The sequence below is a fragment of the Blennius ocellaris genome (assembly GCF_963422515.1).
Source record: "Blennius ocellaris genome assembly, chromosome: 20".
In the NCBI taxonomy this organism is placed as follows: domain Eukaryota; kingdom Metazoa; phylum Chordata; class Actinopteri; order Blenniiformes; family Blenniidae; genus Blennius; species Blennius ocellaris.
This window is the reverse complement of record NC_137669.1, coordinates 22178216-22196002: the sequence shown is the minus strand read 5'-3', so window position 1 is coordinate 22196002 and position 17787 is coordinate 22178216. Positions and strand designations below refer to the sequence as shown.

Sequence of the window (17787 nt, the reverse complement as noted above, 5' to 3'; positions counted from 1 at the left end):
ACTCTTCATCACATCCTTCAATCCCCCCACAAAGCCCTCCTCCTTTGTGTTCGGCTCTCGCACAGATGTTTCCCGCTCGTCTTGATCCGCCGGCGGTTTGATCCCACCCCCCCCCCCCCCCCCCCCAACGGCCGGTCGGACAGATCAGTCGATAAACAATAAAAAGGATTTACCCGACTCTATCCTGCGGTTTGTGTGTGTGTGCTTTCTTTACCCACAATCCTTTGAGTGAAGGAGCCAAACAGATCAACACCAAACTGACTAACCAAGCCTTTCGGACCAGGAGGTGTGATGGGAGTTGAGGGTTCCTGTGAGTTTCTGCAGTCCCATACTGCCACTTGGTGGTCGAGGTGAGAACTGCAGCTGCAGGACTGAACAGCGGTGGAAATCAGCTTTATTTTCTATATTTCTGAAGAACCAGACCCTGAAAAATCTGGAAAAGTAATTTTAGTAGAAGCTGAAAATGTTATTTCTTTAAAAAAAAAAAATTTTTTTTATTAAGAATATGTGAAAATCTGTTACGTTTTGTCAAGTAATTAAGGCTGAAATTGGGGAATAGTTTGAAATATCAATGTGATTTTTTTTTTTTTTACTACTTGAACACTGAAGCGGTCCAACAATTAGTGTCAGAGTAACTTTTTAAATAAAAATGCAGTGTTTTAGATGTTTTTGTTTATTGTTGAGTTTATTTAACCAAACCAAATGAAATCTCTAATAATCTGAGTCAATATTTTAAAAATGAAATTGAGAAATGTGATAAAGAATAATTTCATTTGAATTGATAAAAACGGTCTGAACTTATATAATTAATTTGACTTCATCAAAATGTGTTTTTCCTACACAATGCAAGTTTATTCCTCGAATTAGAAACAACAATCCTGAACAGGAAAATCTTTTTGGACCCATTAGTTTGTTACCTGCGTTCAGTGACATCATGAAAAAAGTGGCATATAATCAAACAAAAGAATATTTTTTGTGAAAAATGGACTAAATTCAAATGAGCCACATGCTCTCGTGGCGCCATGTGCCAGAGCAGAGCTGCCTGATTGTGGGAGGAGTCAAAGCGGAGGAGCCATCCTTGAATCTGATTGGCTGGAGGAGCGAAACACTTTTTTAAAAATGGAAACAAACCAGGGGGAGAAAGAGAGGACACACTTTCTTCACCCACTCATGTTCTTCTTCCAGCTTCTTTAATCATTTCATCTTTTTCTGTGTTTCTACATGTTTGGTGCAGCCGAAAGATTTTTTTTTTTTTTTTTACAACTTGAACACTGAAGCGGTTCCACAATTAGTGTCAGAGTAACTTTCTAAGTAAAAACACAGTGTTTTAGATGTTTTTGTTTATTGTTGAGTTTATTTAACCAAACCAAATGAAATCTCTAATAATCTGAGGTAATATTTTAAAAATGAAATTGAGAAATGCCATGGAGCCTAGATAAAGAATAATTTCATATGAATTTATAAAAACGGTCCAATTTAACCCAGAAACTTGAGTTTATCAAAATGTGTTTTTCCTACACGATGGAAGTTTATTCCTCGAATTAGAAACAACAATCCTGAACAGGAAAATCTTTTTGGACCCATTAGTTTGTTACCTGCGTTCAGTGACATCATGAAAAAAGTGGCATATAATCAAACAAAAGAATATTTTTGGTGAAAAATGGACTAAATTCAAATGATCCACATGCATTTAAATCGGGGGAGGAAGTATTTCCTCTCGTGGCGCCATGTGCCAGAGCAGAGCTACCTGATTGTGGGAGGAGTCATCCTTGAATCTGATTGGCTGGATGGAGCGAAACCCTTTTTAAAAAATGGAAACAAACCACGGAAAGAGAGGACACACTTTCTTCTTTAATCATTTCATCTTTTTTATTTGTTTCTACATGTTTGGTGCAGCTGAAAGTCTCTTCTTCTTCTTCTTCTTCTTCTTCTTCTTCTTCGTGGTCCATGGCGACCGCCTCACTCCCTCCAGCTGAGCCCGAGCGTCTCCGAGATGAAGGAGAAGACGTGCGTGTTCTCCAGGATGGCCTTGGCGGTGGGCTTGCCGGCGCCGTGCCCGCTCCGCGTGTCCACCCGCACCATGAGCGGCTGGCGCTGCGCGGCGCCGCCGCCCACGCCGTGCTGCAGGGCGGCGCAGTACTTCAGCGTGTGCAGCGGCACCACGCGGTCGTCGTGGTCCGCCGTCAGCAGCAGGACGGCGGGGTAGGGGGGGCCGGAGTAAGGCCGCGGGGGGAGGTTATGAAGGGGGGAATACCTGGAGAAGGAATGAGGACGAACATGAAGAGGAGGACTCCTCCTCTGTAATCGGACGCCATTTTTTTGTATGTGCAAGGTCACCACGTTTTAAGTTAATATTCACACCTTGTATCTACAGTTTCGTCGTCGATAGGTAGATTTTTTTTTTTTTTAATCAGAAAAATTATCTGACACAAGCCAAAACACTGGGGTTCACCTTTACACCGACGACAATGTGGTTTTCGTTTAAAGCCTAAAACAACAAGTACAATGGGTTGTATTGTTTGTATTGTTTTACTTATCTGAAGTTTACTTCTTATCGCTTTATATGTTCCCTCAAGTAACACATTATGGTGAAAATTTGATTAAATTGTACAATTTATGAGGGAGGATGAGTTGTAGGAATCTTGCGACATGCCTGATTAAAACAAAAAAACAAAACAAAACAAGTAAAAAGTGCCATATAATTGATTGATTTGTGTATTTTAGAATCTAAACCTGGTTTCACACTCGTCCAGGAGGATTCATGTCCTGTCGGGACCTAAAATGAAGTTTCCCTTCAGGGAAACTAAAAAAATTCAGAGGTGAAATCTGGATTAGCTCTGCAGGGAATGATGGAAGGTGAGTTAAAAGAAGTGTGTGTGTGTGTGTGTGTTTCCTACTTGATGAGCCACTTGAACTGCTCCGGGTCGTCGGCGCAGCCGTAGTCGGTGGTCCAGGCGTGGCCGATGGTGAACTTGTGGAACTTGAGCATGTCCATCACGCCCACCTCCGCCACGGCGCAGCCGTACAGCTCCGGACGCTGGTTCAAACACGCCGCTGTGCGCCGGCAAATGGAATTAGCGCCACACGCCTGAACCCGACGGTACACCATGACATCACTGAACTCGTGTTCCCGGTTAAACACGCGTTGCTGGAGTTTTTTTTTTTTTTTTTTTATTGTTTTAACTTTTTATGTTTTGTTTATTGTTTTACCATCTGATTGTTTTTATCGCTTTAACTTTTTTTTTTTTTTTAATTGTTTTAACTTTTTATGTTTCGTTTATTGTTTTACCATCTGATTGTTTTTATCGCTTTAACTTTTTTTTTTTTTTTTTATTGTTTTAACTTTTTATGTTTCGTTTATTGTTTTACCATCTGATTGTTTTTATCGCTTTAACTTTTTTTTTTTTTTTATTGTTTTAACTTTTTATGTTTTGTTTATTGTTTTACCATCTGATTGTTTTTATCGCTTTAACTTTTTTTTTTTTTTTATTGTTTTAACTTTTTATGTTTTGTTTATTGTTTTACCATCTGATTGTTTTTATCGCTTTAACTTTTTTTTTTTTTTTTTGTTTTAACTTTTTATGTTTTGTTTATTGTTTTACCATCTGATTGTTTTTATTGCTTTAACTTTTTTTTTTTTTTTTTATTGTTTTAACTTTTTATGTTTTATTTATTGTTTTACCATCTGATTGTTTTTATCGCTTTAACTTTTTTTTTTTTTATTGTTTTAACTTTTTATGTTTTGTTTATTGTTTTACCATCTGATTGTTTTTATCGCTTTAACTTTTTTTTTTTTTTTTATTGTTTTAACTTTTTATGTTTTGTTTATTGTTTTACCATCTGATTGTTTTTATCGCTTTAACTTTTTTTTTTTTTTTATTGTTTTAACTTTTTATGTTTTATTTATTGTTTTACCATCTGATTGTTTTTATTGCTTTAACTTTTTTTTTTTTTTATTGTTTTAACTTTTTATGTTTTGTTTATTGTTTTACCATCTGATTGTTTTTATCGCTTTAACTTTTTTTTTTTTTATTGTTTTAACTTTTTATGTTTTGTTTATTGTTTTACCATCTGATTGTTTTTATCGCTTTAACTTTTTTTTTTTTTTTATTGTTTTAACTTTTTATGTTTTGTTTATGGTTTTACCATCTGATTGTTTTATTGCTTTAACTTTTTTTTTTTTTATTGTTTTAACTTTTTATGTTTTGTTTATTGTTTTACCATCTGATTGTTTTTATCGCTTTAACTTTTTTTTTTTTTTTTTATTGTTTTAACTTTTTATGTTTTGTTTATTGTTTTACCATCTGATTGTTTTTATCGCTTTAACTTTTTTTTTTTTTTTTATTGTTTTAACTTTTTATGTTTTGTTTATTGTTTTACCATCTGATTGTTTTTATCGCTTTAACTTTTTTTTTTTTTTTTATTGTTTTAACTTTTTATGTTTTGTTTATTGTTTTACCATCTGATTGTTTTTATCGCTTTAACTTTTTTTTTTTTTTTTATTGTTTTAACTTTTTATGTTTTGTTTATTGTTTTACCATCTGATTGTTTTTATCGCTTTAACTTTTTTTTTTTTTTTTATTGTGTTAACTTTTTATGTTTTGTTTATTGTTTCACCATCCGATTGTTTTTATTGCTTTAACTTTTTTTTTTTTTATTGTTTTAACTTTTTATGTTTTGTTTATTGTTTTACCATCTGATTGTTTTTATCGCTTTAACTTTTTTTTTTTTTATTGTTTTAACTTTTTATGTTTTGTTTATTGTTTTACCATCTGATTGTTTTTATCGCTTTAACTTTTTTTTTTTTTTTATTGTTTTAACTTTTTATGTTTTGTTTATTGTTTTACCATCTGATTGTTTTTATCGCTTTAACTTTTTTTTTTTTTTATTGTTTTAACTTTTTATGTTTTGTTTATTGTTTTACCATCTGATTGTTTTTATCGCTTTAACTTTTTTTTTTTTTATTGTTTTAACTTTTTATGTTTTGTTTATTGTTTTACCATCTGATTGTTTTGATCGCTTTAACTTTTTTTTTTTTTTTTTATTGTTTTAACTTTTTATGTTTTCTTTATTGTTTTACCATCTGATTGTTTTGATCGCTTTAACTTTTTTTTTTTTTTTTTATTGTTTTAACTTTTTATGTTTTGTTTATTGTTTTACCATCTGATTGTTTTGATCGCTTTAACTTTTTTTTTTTTTTTTTATTGTTTTAACTTTTTATGTTTTGTTTATTGTTTTACCATCTGATTGTTTTTATCGCTTTAACTTTTTTTTTTTTTTTAATTGTTTTAACTTTTTATGTTTTGTTTATTGTTTTACCATCTGATTGTTTTTATCGCTTTAACTTTTTTTTTTTTTTTTATTGTTTTAACTTTTTATGTTTCGTTTATTGTTTTACCATCTGATTGTTTTTATCGCTTTAACTTTTTTTTTTTTTTTTTATTGTTTTAACTTTTTATGTTTTGTTTATTGTTTTACCATCTGATTGTTTTTATCGCTTTAACTTTTTTTTTTTTTTTTATTGTTTTAACTTTTTATGTTTTGTTTATTGTTTTACCATCTGATTGTTTTTATCGCTTTAACTTTTTTTTTTTTTTTATTGTTTTAACTTTTTATGTTTTGTTTATTGTTTTACCATCTGATTGTTTTTATCGCTTTAACTTTTTTTATTTTTTATTTTATTGTTTTAACTTTTTATGTTTTGTTTATTGTTTTACCATCTGATTGTTTTTATTGCTTTAACTTTTTTTTTTATTGTTTTAACTTTTTATGTTTTGTTTATTGTTTTACCATCTGATTGTTTTTAATCGCTTTAACTTTTTTTTTATTGTTTTAACTTTTTATGTTTTGTTTATTGTTTTACCATCTGATTGTTTTTATCGCTTTAACTTTTTTTTTTTTTTATTGTTTTAACTTTTTATGTTTTGTTTATTGTTTTACCATCTGATTGTTTTTATCGCTTTAACTTTTTTTTTTTTTTATTGTTTTTATTTTTTAATGTTTTTATTTTGCCTCTTATATTTTTATTTCAATGTACAGCACTTTGTCTCAGCTACGACTGCTTAAAGCGCTTTATAAATAAAGTTGAGTTGAGTTTGTTTGCCGGCCTTTTAGCAAACGACGTCGCCGAGCGCAGCTCGACGCTTTTCATTCGCTGAAAGACTGGAGTTGAGCCGAGAACTACCCACCGACCAGCAGTCCTCCGTTGGACGCCCCGTTGATGGCGACGCGGCCGGCGGCGGTGTACTTCTCCTGGATCAGGTACTCCGCCGCGCACTGGAAGTCGTCGAAGCCATTCTGCTTGTTTCCTAAAGTCCCGGCTGGAAACACGACGCGGCATCAAAGAACTTGCGGCACGAGTCAAAGTCGAGTCGTTGGCGGTGGACGGCGAAGTAAAAAAAAATTGCACGGCGGGTACCTTTGTGCCAGGTCAAGCCGTATTCCCCGCCCCCTCTGATGTTGGCCACGGCCAGAACTCCTCCCAGGTGCCTCACAAACAGCAGGTTGGCGACGCTGGACGCGTGAAAGAGAAAATCTATTAGCGGTTTATCGTCGCCTCGTCCAAAAGTTATGAAATCGTATCGCGCGTCTGTGTGTAGAATGTGAGACGTGTGTGATCCACATAGTGAAAAGCACTAAATACATCCAGGGGGAACATGTAGATTACGAAATGCAGGGGACCGAGGACGGAGCCCTGTGGAACGCCTGAAGGCTAAAAGGTAAAAGGCAGTGCTGATATGGGGGGGAAACATGATTGTTGCATTAATGTAGTGAATTTATATAAAAGTCAGTTTTAATCTTTGCAAACATCTCATCTTATCTCATCCAAGTATCTTGATAAGACATAACAGGAATGTGTAACCATTTAAGTAAGTCTGATAAATTAGAGAAAATATGTATGTTTTGATAAGTTTGATGTATAAAATCCCTGTAGATTTTAGTATATTTAAAGAATAAGCATAAAAACAACCCAAACCAGATCAGAATAAATTCCACTTTATATTTAGGACACGTGTTCAGGTTGCACAAGGCCATTGTAGCATTTTTAGTAGGTATTAAATATTAATCTATGTTTGACCCCCCCCCAAAAAAAGAAAACCTTTCATTTAGCATCTTGTGGATTATTGACTGATTACCTGCAGTAAGTCACAAAAACAGCCTTGGTAGAAGACGGCAGGCTTGTTTTCTTTCCACATTCAGCCTATAAAAGTGAACTTATTCTAATCTAACAAACTAAAATAATACAAATTGTACCTTTAACGCATATCTTCTCACTCGCTACGTCCTTTTTTAAATAAGCCGTCCTTGTTCTCACGTTTTGCTCACTTTAATTTAGTTTTAAGAGGAAGTAGCTGATGACAGATGCAGGTTATACAGTCGGAGGAGAGCAGTTGTACGTACTCGTAGTGCGGCTGTATCGAAGCCTCAAATCCTCCATATCCATAGAGGAAGACGGGATTGGTCCCGTCTTTCTTCAGGTCCTTGGCGTGGACCAGAAACATGGGGATCTTGGTTCCGTCTTTGCTGGGATAGAACACCTGAAAGAGTACACACAGTTTAATTCCCTCAAAGCGTCATTTTATACGGTAAAATAGTCCAATAATAACTGTTAAATTGGAACTTTTTCTTTGTTGTGTGTGTAGTTTACGTGACGGAAATATCTATAGTTTAACAAAAAAAGCATAAAGCTAATTGGAGTGACGCAAAATCTATTGAAATGTCTCCTACAGCTGTTGCATTCTGGGTGTTTTTACAAACTCGCCCTGACCGTGTGGCTTTGAGGCTCGTCTGATAACAAGCCTTTTTTACTTTATTCATTTATTTTTTTAACTATCATAACATGATATTACATTATTGGCTTAATTACGTGTAAAATCGGCGCGATTATTACAATATTCGATGGTACAGCGTGAAAGAAATTTGAATATTTGATATTTAAAGGATGGTGATTTAACTATTATCAACACTAAAGGAAAGAAAATCACTTAATATTTGGCAAGTTTATTGAAAAAAACACATTTACGTTTATTATTTTATTACAACACTCACTGAAACAGCAACTGCTACAATGTATTTAAAGGGGATTCATTCAAATGACACACAAAACCAAGGCATGCTGGGAAATTCCAGTCTGTAGAATGTTTTGTTTTGAGATTCTGTGTCTGTTTATTCTGGACGTTTTTCGAATCGCTAAAACTCTGGCAATCTTCACCCGTTCGTCACCATTCGAATATCAAATCGTGCAGCTTTTTCGGCACTTTCCGGCTATGTTCCGGCGTTTTGAAATCTTGACAACTTTTTAAAATATTTCAACTTTTGTGCCACTTTTTTCCAATGTTAACGGATGGAGAAATTTTTAACTAGCTATAACTTCTTCAAATCTTAACCGATTTCAACCATTCGACTTTTAAACTGTTCAACTGTCTCAACTTTTAGCAAATTGTGCAACTTTTTGAAACTTTTTCAACTTTTCAAAACTTTTACAACTGACACTTTTTCCAACTGTTTGTCACTTTTTCAACTTTTCGAAACTTTTTCAACTTTTCGAAACTTTTTCAACTTTTCGAAACTTTTTCAACTTTTCGAAACTTTTTCAACTTTTCGAAACTTTTTCAACTGTTTGTCACTTTTTCCAACTGTTTGTCACTTTTACAACTTTTTGAAACTTTTTCAACTTTTTGAAAGTGTTCAACTTTTTGAAACTTTTTAAACTTTTTAACACTTCAACTTTTTGAAACCTTTTCAACCTTTTTCAACTTTTTAACACTTCAACTTTTTGAAACTTTTTCAACTTTTTGAAAGTTGTTCAACTTTTTAAAACTTGTTCAACTTTTTAAAACTTGTTCAACTTTTTAAAACTTGTTCAACTTTTTGAAAATAGTTCAACTTTTTGAAACTTTTTCAACTGTTTCAACTTATTGAAACTTTTTCAACTTTTCCCAACTTTTTCCACTTTTTCAAAGCATTCCAGTCTACCTGCCGCAGGCAGGCAGCAAAAAGCATTACAGTTTGCGTTCACGCTATCATGCATTTGCCTTGGGAAATGCAGATCATCTAGTTTTGTTTTGAAATCACAGTGATAAAACTTTCTAATTGACTCATGTGGCCAATTTGCAGACGTGGTGACGGTTTGCTCACCTGGCTGGTCTGATAGTCGCCCTGCTTGATGCCCCTGACCTCCACCTCCCTGAAGACCCGCGGCTGCGGGTCGGAGTCGGCCAGGTCGCAGTGGTAGATGATGCCTGGCCGGGAGAAACGGGTCAATTAGGGAACATTTAAAATCCTCTGGTCTACTTTCTTCATCGCTTCCTCTTTCCCACGCCGCCACAATGACCTCAGTCCCCGTTTGGACGTCACCGTGCAGGAAATAGTGCAGAAACGATACCAAAAAAAACCAAAGAAAAAAAACGGAAGCACATGCAATTAGTAATTAAGTAGAAAATGAGGCAGTAAAAAAGGGGAAGTTATCTTGCAAAATGTACTTTTCCAGCACAAATCAGTGAAAGCTTATTTAGAAGTGTTTTATTCCACCTTGACAGAAGCTTTTCTTCTCTGTGTGAACGCTACTCTGCTCCTCCACTACCATCCTCTGGACACCAGGGGGCGCCATTTGCCCTCTACGTCCATCAAGATTAGTGCAGTTCTGTCAAACTTTTCAGTTCAGGAGCCACAAACAGCCCAAGTTCATGTTGAGTGAGCCAAACCTGTCAAAGTAGTGCCGTGATAAGCTAATATCTACAACTGAAAATGACTATAACCTCAACATAAAGCCTATTTTAATGAAAACTTTTGGTGAAAATGCAGTTTCATATTGAGTTGATCCATTATATATAAACTCAACAAAAAGCATTGATTGTTTCTGACAAAAATCTATATAGTCCATAATAACAAGCACTAACAAAGTGCTGCAGCTCCTTATTACCATTAATAAAACACCAATGCAAACAATACAACAGCTAAAAGATATAAGACATAGCATACATATGATTTTTAACAGGTTTGTGGATGAACTTATGATAAAATCTTCAAATTGAGACAAATGTTAAATATGAATTCCATCTTTTCTATATTTTATTCAGACTCATTTGACAGGATAGTGTTATCGAACTATGTTAAAACAATGTTCCTTCTCAAAATATAGTGTTTAACTTCTCTCTTCATACCACTAGAGGGCGCTAACATCACGAGAGTCGTCATACATGAGGCTCAGAGTTAAAAATGACCTTTTTCCCCCCCCAATTCATTACCTGGAGACTGCAGAGTCTCCAACAACATAAGAATATTTACCGAAGCGTTTATGACGTTTCACAGTATTTGAAGTTCAATTTGCTCTAGTTTTAAAACACGTTTAAACTTTAAAATGAGGATGACACAGCTTCTGAAATACAGTAGTTGAGAAACAAACTGTATATTACGTTGCTTTTTTTAAAGTTTTATATTACATTTTAAGCTGTTTTTGTAGCAGATTTTAGCAGTTTCATCCTTCTTTTCCTGCATTTTTTCAGACAACTGTGACATTTTAGAATAGAATAATGAATAAATGGTTTATTTCGGTTACAGTTTCAGTAGAAGTGCAGTTGATGAATTTTTGTGCAGTTCATTGTAAAAGTTCACACACCTGTGATTTTTCACTGTTTCCACAATATACTTGTAACCGAAATGGGTGTTAGGCTGAAGCCAAGGCTAATTTTAGCCTCTCCCTTAAAATCCCTTATTACGTTGCTTTATTGAAGTTTCAATTAAAACATAGGATGATAAACTTTTATATGACATTTTAAACTGTTTTTGTACCGGATTTTTAGCAGTTTCATCCTTCTTTTCCTGCATTTTTTCAGACAATTGTGACATTTTAGAATAGAATAGAATAATGAATAAAAAATCAGATAGAATGTTTATTTAGGTATATTTAGCGGAAGTGTGTAATCTGAGATTAGGGATTACCTGGCGTGGTGAAGGAGGTGAACTTGTAGAAGAACTCGGAGTGCTTCTTCTTGCAGCTCAGTCCCGCCACGGTGCCCACGTCCAGCGGCAGGTCCCGGACCAGCTTCCCGCTGGACAGCTCGCGCACCTGCAGGACGTCCTTCACGTCGTGGACGTAGTTGACCAGCAGGTGGCGCCGGTTCACGGCAGACACGGAGGCTGCGGGGGCGAGCAGAGAGGGAAGTCTGGTAGTCTGACATCCTTTCTATTTTACGGCACACTTCTCATTTATCGCGAGCAGCCGGGCGTCATCTGGTGATCCTGAGAGGAAGGACTTTTAGGTGAATACCACGTCGGCCGAGGGCAAGAAGTTCATAACAACAACACTGAACAAGAAGGCCCGTTGCTCGGCTAATCCCCCGTCGGAGGGCTTTATATTTTCTCACAAAGCCAGCTCTAAGGCAGCACACTTGGTACACTAGAGGGTGTTCCATGGGTCCTAGTAGATAATTATGTAGAATCTGAAAGGTCTTCTTCATAAGCTGGAGACGTAAAATACGTCTCCAGAGCCCAAAAGGTGTTTTTATGCACTTAGTGACCCTGTGACCTGATATGCAAATTGTCATGGTCACCATGGTGCCCCTTCTCCCCAGGTGGAGTGTCCATGTGTGAAGTTTGGTGACTGTGGGCCCAGGGGTTGCTGAGGAATGAGGAGAAATGTTTATATGAAAATACATGTATTGTGCAACCATGACGAGCAAACTTCAGACCCTACCAATCTTCAAGGTCAAGGTCAGGTCACTTGGTGTACTGGAGGTTATCCCTGGAGTGTGTATCATGTGTGTATAAAATTTCAGAGCCCTAGCTCAAAAACCTAGGCCTCCAGAGCCCAAAATGTGTTTTTAAGCACTTCGTGACCCTGTGACCTACTTAATATGCAAATTAGGTCAAGGTCACCATAGTATCCCTTCCCCCTCTGAGATGTATCCACATGTGAAGTTTGGTCACTGTGGGCCCAGGGGTTGCCGAGATATAGGTAGAAACGTTCGGACGTACGGATGTACGGACGGACGGAGACTGTTTCAAGATCCCCCTTCGGGGCCTATCGGCCACGGCGGGGGATAAAAATGGTGAAATAATAGGTTGATACAACTCCAAACATACGTAGGAGCTGCAGACACTAAGGTTGGAACGACACACGTATAGGTTCAAAAAAACAAATTTTCAATATTGGGTAGAGATAGCAAAAATAATAGAGGAGGTCTTTGGAACTAAGATTCCAACTCGTTTTAAGATTTTGTATTTTGGACTATTAAAGACTTTGAATTTGAAAAATAAACAAGATGGTAAATTACTGCGGATTATGGTGTCGGCTGGTAAAAAGGCAATAACCAAGAGATGGCGCCTGCTGTTGATGAATGGATGGATGTCATGTTAAACATTTATAATATGGAAAAACTGACTGCGTCTCTTAGACTGGAAGTTGACAAATTCAAGGATAACTGGAAAGGACGGCTACTATATATTCATCAACTTTGTGTAGGACCTACTGTAATGTATGAATGCTTTTGTGGAATATTTCTGTCTGGGGACGCTAATCCTTTCTACAGAGGCCGGGTAGATATATATATATAAATTATTTCTTAATTTTTACCCCTGGTTCTGAGCTCCAACTGTTTCTTGTATTATTTATATTGTTCTTTTTCTTGTCTGTTTATTTTTCCTTTGTTTTGTGTGAGTATTCCCTTTTATTACAAGTATGGATATTATACAGGACATTGAGTTTGGGAGAAATGTGCTTGTATTGTGAAGGATTGACTGTTGTACATTTTGGAAAACACAATAAAATACTTAAAAAAAAAAAAAAACTAATTTTCATTTCATACAACAACAAAAAAAAAGAGAAAATTGTCACAACTGTTTTCCTCTCATTCTTCTGTCTGTTTATGTTTTGTATTTTTGTTGTTCTATTTTGTTTGGGATCTACATGTTTGTGAAACGTTCCAATAAAAAGACAATTGGGAGGAAAAACTGCAGAATTGGGAACTTTTCACTTCACCTAGAAGTTCACATATTCTTAAATCTGCACTGAATACAAGAAAATGCTTGTACTTAGTATATTGATATGCGTTTTAATGCCTACATATTTGATTTAGTCAATATTATTATTATTATGTGTACATGTTTGTGTATGTTTTCCTTGGAAACAACAGCTGATCTCCAGGTGACTTTCCGTCACTGCAATGACTCAGAAGAGCAAAAAAAAAACAAAAAAACAACTGAAGCACTTAATGCAACAAGTTTCACTTTTTGCTCCGAGTTCCCAGTGACGGAGGTTTGTAACCACGGAGGACGCACAACTTCCCCTCCGCCGCTCATCCACACATTCGGCGAAAGAAAACGGCGTTTTGCAAGATTTTCGTGGTTTAATTGCGGAAGTGCGATTCCGCGTACGAGCCCCCGACGCATTTCTGAAGCTCGGCGGAGTTTTCGCAACACGGCGTGGCGGTTGTCGTAACGACGCGAGCCGCCCTGTCCACAAATCCCCCTCTCTCACCCAGGACGTCCTTGTCGTGCTGCGGGACGAGCGTGGTCCATTCCCGCCGGACCGGATCCCGCAGGTCGATGTTGACGAGGCGGTAGCGGGGGGCGTCCAGGTTGGAGCGGAACGTGAAGACGGTCCCTTCGTTGGTGACGTACGAGAACTGGGCGTCAAAGTCGTCCACCACTTTGACCCACGGCAGCAGGCCTGCAGGACAACGGGTTCCACCGGTACGGGGTTAATGTTTGTGGCAAAATTCTGAGCGAGCGACGGGAGAATTTGAGTGCAAAAAAAATGTATTGTGCTAGCATGCTAATAGCATTTTGAGGAAATATTTAAATTCCGCAAAGAAAAAGTTGAGATTGCGCTGAAAAATCATTTCTGCGCTCAGATTCTGATACACTCTCTCTCTCTCTCTCTCTCTACCTCTCTCTCTCTCTCTACCTCTCTCTCTACCTCTACCTCTACCTCCGCTCAAGTCCTGCTGTGCGCTCGCTCAAAATGTCCAAAGCCCAAATGTGACAGACACGGTTGTCCACCAATCACAGGAATTCGAGGCGGGCGTTGAATTCTGATTGGTTACTTCGGATTCTGGAAGTGCCTCATAACCAACGAAGAAGAAGAAGAAGACGAAGAAGAAGAGGGTAAACAAACTGCGAGGGAAAACAGAAATAAGGAAAACTAAAGATAATGATCCTGGATTACAACATGTTTTCCCTCGCAGTTTGTTTTTCCCTCTTCTTCTTCTTCTTCTTTTTCTTCTTCTTCGGTTATGAGGCACTTCCAGAATCCGAAGTAACCAATCAGAATTCAACGCCCGCCCCGACTTTCTGTGATTGGTGGACAACCGTGTGTCACATTTGGGCTTTGCACATTTTGAGCGAGCGCACAGCAGGACTTGAGCGGAGGTGGGGAGATTTGAGAGAGAGAGAGAGCGAGAGAGAGAGAGAGAGAGAGAGAGAGAGAGAGAGAATCTCAAGTTTGTCTTTGCGCAATTTAAATATTTCCTCAAAATGCTATTAGTGTGCTTGCACAATTCATTTTTTAGCGCTGAAATTCTTTTTGCTTTCATTTTATTTATGCACAAAAAGGGGCTTTGAACTCTGGGCTGAAAAGGAAAACAACTAGAATGGCTGAAATGTGGGAAAAAAAAAACAAAAACAAGTCCTACAAGATAGAAACTGCAAAAAAAAAAAAAAAAAAAAAAAGCTGACCTTTGATGCCGTCGGGGAGAAGGTGGAGGTCGCAGTACCACAGCCGGTTCACCGGCTCGCAGCCTTCAGTGATGGACAGAATCGCATATCTGCCATCGTCCGAAATCTGAGGAGGAGAAGGGAAGAGACGGAACTTTACAAACGGCGGAGGAGGAGGAGGAGCTCTCGTTTCTCTACATTATTTATATTTTTTATTTTATTTATTTATATGTTCATGTTATGTCATGCCATTTCACAATATATATATATAATAATTTGTCATCCATACATGAACAAAAAGGAACAGAGAGAAGATGAATCTTGTGTTTTCTGTTCCTATTAGCAACTTTACAACACAATCAAATCAATTCGTTACAGTCAATTTTATCCCCCCCCCCCCCCCCCCAATTCTTTTCATCGTCTCTCAGAATTTTATCTTTGTACATTTTCTTAAATGTGTAAACATTTAAATTCCACACTTAAAGAGTTCCACAGTTTTACTCCATAAACAGATGGACATTTGTGATTCAACATTACCGGCGAGCTGCTCTGGTGATTAGCCCCCGCTTCAATCCCTGTCGAAAGTGCAGATATAAAACTATAAGCTCGTTTTTAAATGACGTCGATCGCCCAAATAAAAGTGGAGATATGAGGAAAAACATGTGACCTTTTATAAATAGTTTTACAAAAAACGCCTGAGGCAGTGCTTCTATTTCACTGTAAATATCTGTATAGAACGGTTTTTTCAGTCCTGTTTTGATACATTTTAGTTCATTATAGTTTAGATTTACTTTACAAGTAAACAAAATGATTCGTTAACCATGTCTGTGACTTTTATAGTCAATAAATCGATGTTTTTACCACCGAATTTGTAATTTTATGGTGTTTTTAGATCCACTGTTTTAATACAGTATGCCAAAGTGATGAAAATACTTCAGAAATGCATTTATGAGGTTGTCCTGAACAAAATGACACCAGAAAAGGCGCAAGGTTTAAGGATTTTATATCTGAGATATAAAGGAGAAATCAATTGTAGTGGAAAAACGGCACAAAATGCTTCAGGCCCTTATCTGATCTTATCTTATTACTGGGAAAAGAGTTCTCTGCACCCACCGTCAGCTCGCTGTGCCACTTGGGGTGTTGTGGGAACTCTGCCACCAGGATGTCCTCCGCCTGTTGGGTTCCGATGACGTGGTAGTAGAGCTTCTGGTTGATGTTGGACGTCGTCTCCGTGCCTGCAAAGACACAAGCCGCCGTTTTACACGTCGCGAGTGAAAAGCGTCGTCGTCGCCGGGGCGTTGCCGTGTCAACGTGGCCCCCCCCCCGCCCCCTGACCCACCGTCGGCCTTGCCCTCCTGGCGCGGGTAGCAGTTGTAGAAGACGCCCTTTGCGTCGTGAGTCCAGGCCAGGCAGCTGAATTTAACCCTTCGCAGGACGTCGGGGAGCTCCGTCAGGTCGTCGGCCTTCATGAAGCGCACCGTCACCCAGTCGGAGCCGCCGCTGCTCAAGCCGTACGCGAAATACTCGCAGTCCTCGGACAGGCGGCCCACTGGATTCACACAGGAGAGAGAGGCAAGGGGGGGGGGGGGTCAGCACCAGCTAGTCTCTTTACAGGTGTACGAAGAGTACAGGGGGTGGGGGGTGCTTTCTCACTGGTCAGGGCCACGGTGCCGTCTTCCGACAGCTTATTGGGGTCAAAGAAAACGGTGGAAGGCGACTCCAGCGAGTCCTGCACGTACAGCACGTGTTGGTTCTGAAGGCCTTTGTTGTGGAAGTAGAAATACCTGAACGGGCCCCCCCCCCCCCCCCGAGAGAAAACGTGAGTTCAGGCGTGGCGTTACACGTTGAACAATAAAGTGCTGCAGCTCTGTAGCTGCCGGTACCTCTTGCCCCTCTTGAAGGGGCAGCTGTACTTGGGGTAGTCGTACAGGTCGGTGAGGCGCCGCTGGAACTGCGCGCGGACTGCGCAGCGCTCCAGGTAGGGCATGGTGACTTTGTTCTGCTCTTCCACAAACGCCTGAGGGAGGAAGATCAGGACATTAGAAGCTATGAGAAGGTGTTTTTGACCCGGCTTTCTGCGGCGAAGCAGAGTGTACCTTCGTCTCCTCGCTGTCGGGGTCCTCCAGCCACGCGTAGGGGTCACAGATCTTGTTTCCATGGTAATCATCCACCTGTTTTGAAAAGTTGTCAAATTGAATACACGCTTGTACAGCCAACAACTTTTTCCTCTCGAGGTCCTTATTTTTCTGATTCCATAAAACATCAGTGTGTGCGCGTGTGTGTGTGTGTGTGTGTGTACGTTCCCATCCATCGAGATTTCACTTGAAATGAAACTTGTGCATCATATTTCCCCAAAACAGTCTTGTTTTGCTTCACCCCCCCCCCAAAAAAAAAAAAACAAACAAACAAAAAAACACAAACAAACCTCTTCCTAAACACATGAACGCGCAGAAACGTATATTTCTCCCGGGGGCGTTTGTTTGCTTTGGATCGATTTTGATCCAAAAAGCGTAATTTACGCGTCACCGCAGCGACTCCGGCGCGTGCGTAAAGGTCCAGTTTGAGCTCCCCCCCCCCCCCTCCCGAGTCCCTACTTCTCCTCTTCCGGGTTTGAGTTTCTAAAATGTTTCCATCGCGGACACGAGGGGGTGAAAAGGAACACTGACCTGACTCTCGTCTCTGCGGGCAGCGGGGTACTTGAACGCCATGGCGACACTTTTCCCCACCGCGCGAGTTTCACTCTTCGTGTCCTCGAGCGTCTTTTCTCGCCGCTGGGCGCGTGCGGTTTCTCCACTAGAACCGGTCGAGCCTCCGAGTGAAAGTGAAAGCAAACTTTTCCACACGCGTTACACGTTTCAAACCGCCTCTCTTCTTTCTTTTTTTTTTTTCATAGTCTACAGGAAATTACGCAGCGTCCATGCGCGCAGCCGCGCTGCGCACGTTTGGAGTTCATTACGCTGCACACACACACACAAAAAAAAAGAAAAAGAAAGGAATTGATTCTGAAACTTACAGCCGACTGGGTTTTGCTTGAAATGCGCTGCTGCAGAAAACACCGCAAAGTCCTTGGAGATTAGAGAAAGGTTGTGTAAAGTTCAGGTTCTGAGCTTTACACCCAAAGAGGGAAAAGAA

The 17787-nt window shown here is 38.5% G+C and overlaps 1 protein-coding gene across 1 annotated transcript; it reads right to left on the bottom strand.

The window, feature by feature from the left end:
- Positions 1-1881: 1881 nt before the first annotated feature.
- On the bottom strand, positions 1882-17521 carry LOC308144437 (prolyl endopeptidase). The gene is made up of 15 exons (XM_080515552.1): positions 17322-17521; positions 16752-16826; positions 16539-16672; positions 16309-16439; positions 15995-16204; positions 15769-15890; positions 14677-14782; positions 13478-13669; positions 10942-11139; positions 9139-9242; positions 7402-7538; positions 6419-6513; positions 6189-6320; positions 2898-3054; positions 1882-2254 (listed from the first exon to the last, which is right to left on the bottom strand). The coding sequence occupies exons 1-15, from the start codon at positions 17361-17363 to the stop codon at positions 1960-1962; spliced, it is 2130 nt and encodes a 709-aa protein (XP_080371678.1). The 5' UTR covers positions 17364-17521; the 3' UTR covers positions 1882-1959.
- Between the last annotated feature and the right edge of the window lie 266 nt (positions 17522-17787).

Coding starts and splice junctions, on each gene's coding strand:
- LOC308144437 (XM_080515552.1), bottom strand. CDS start 17,363: ATGGCGTTCAAGTACCCCGCTGCCCGCAGAGACGAGAGTCAG. Junction 7,539..9,138: donor GCGACTATCAGACCAGCCAG/GTGAGCAAACCG, acceptor GTACTCTTTCAG/GTGTTCTATCCCAGCAAAGA. Junction 6,321..6,418: donor CGGCTTGACCTGGCACAAAG/GTACCCGCCGTG, acceptor TCGTGTTTCCAG/CCGGGACTTTAGGAAACAAG.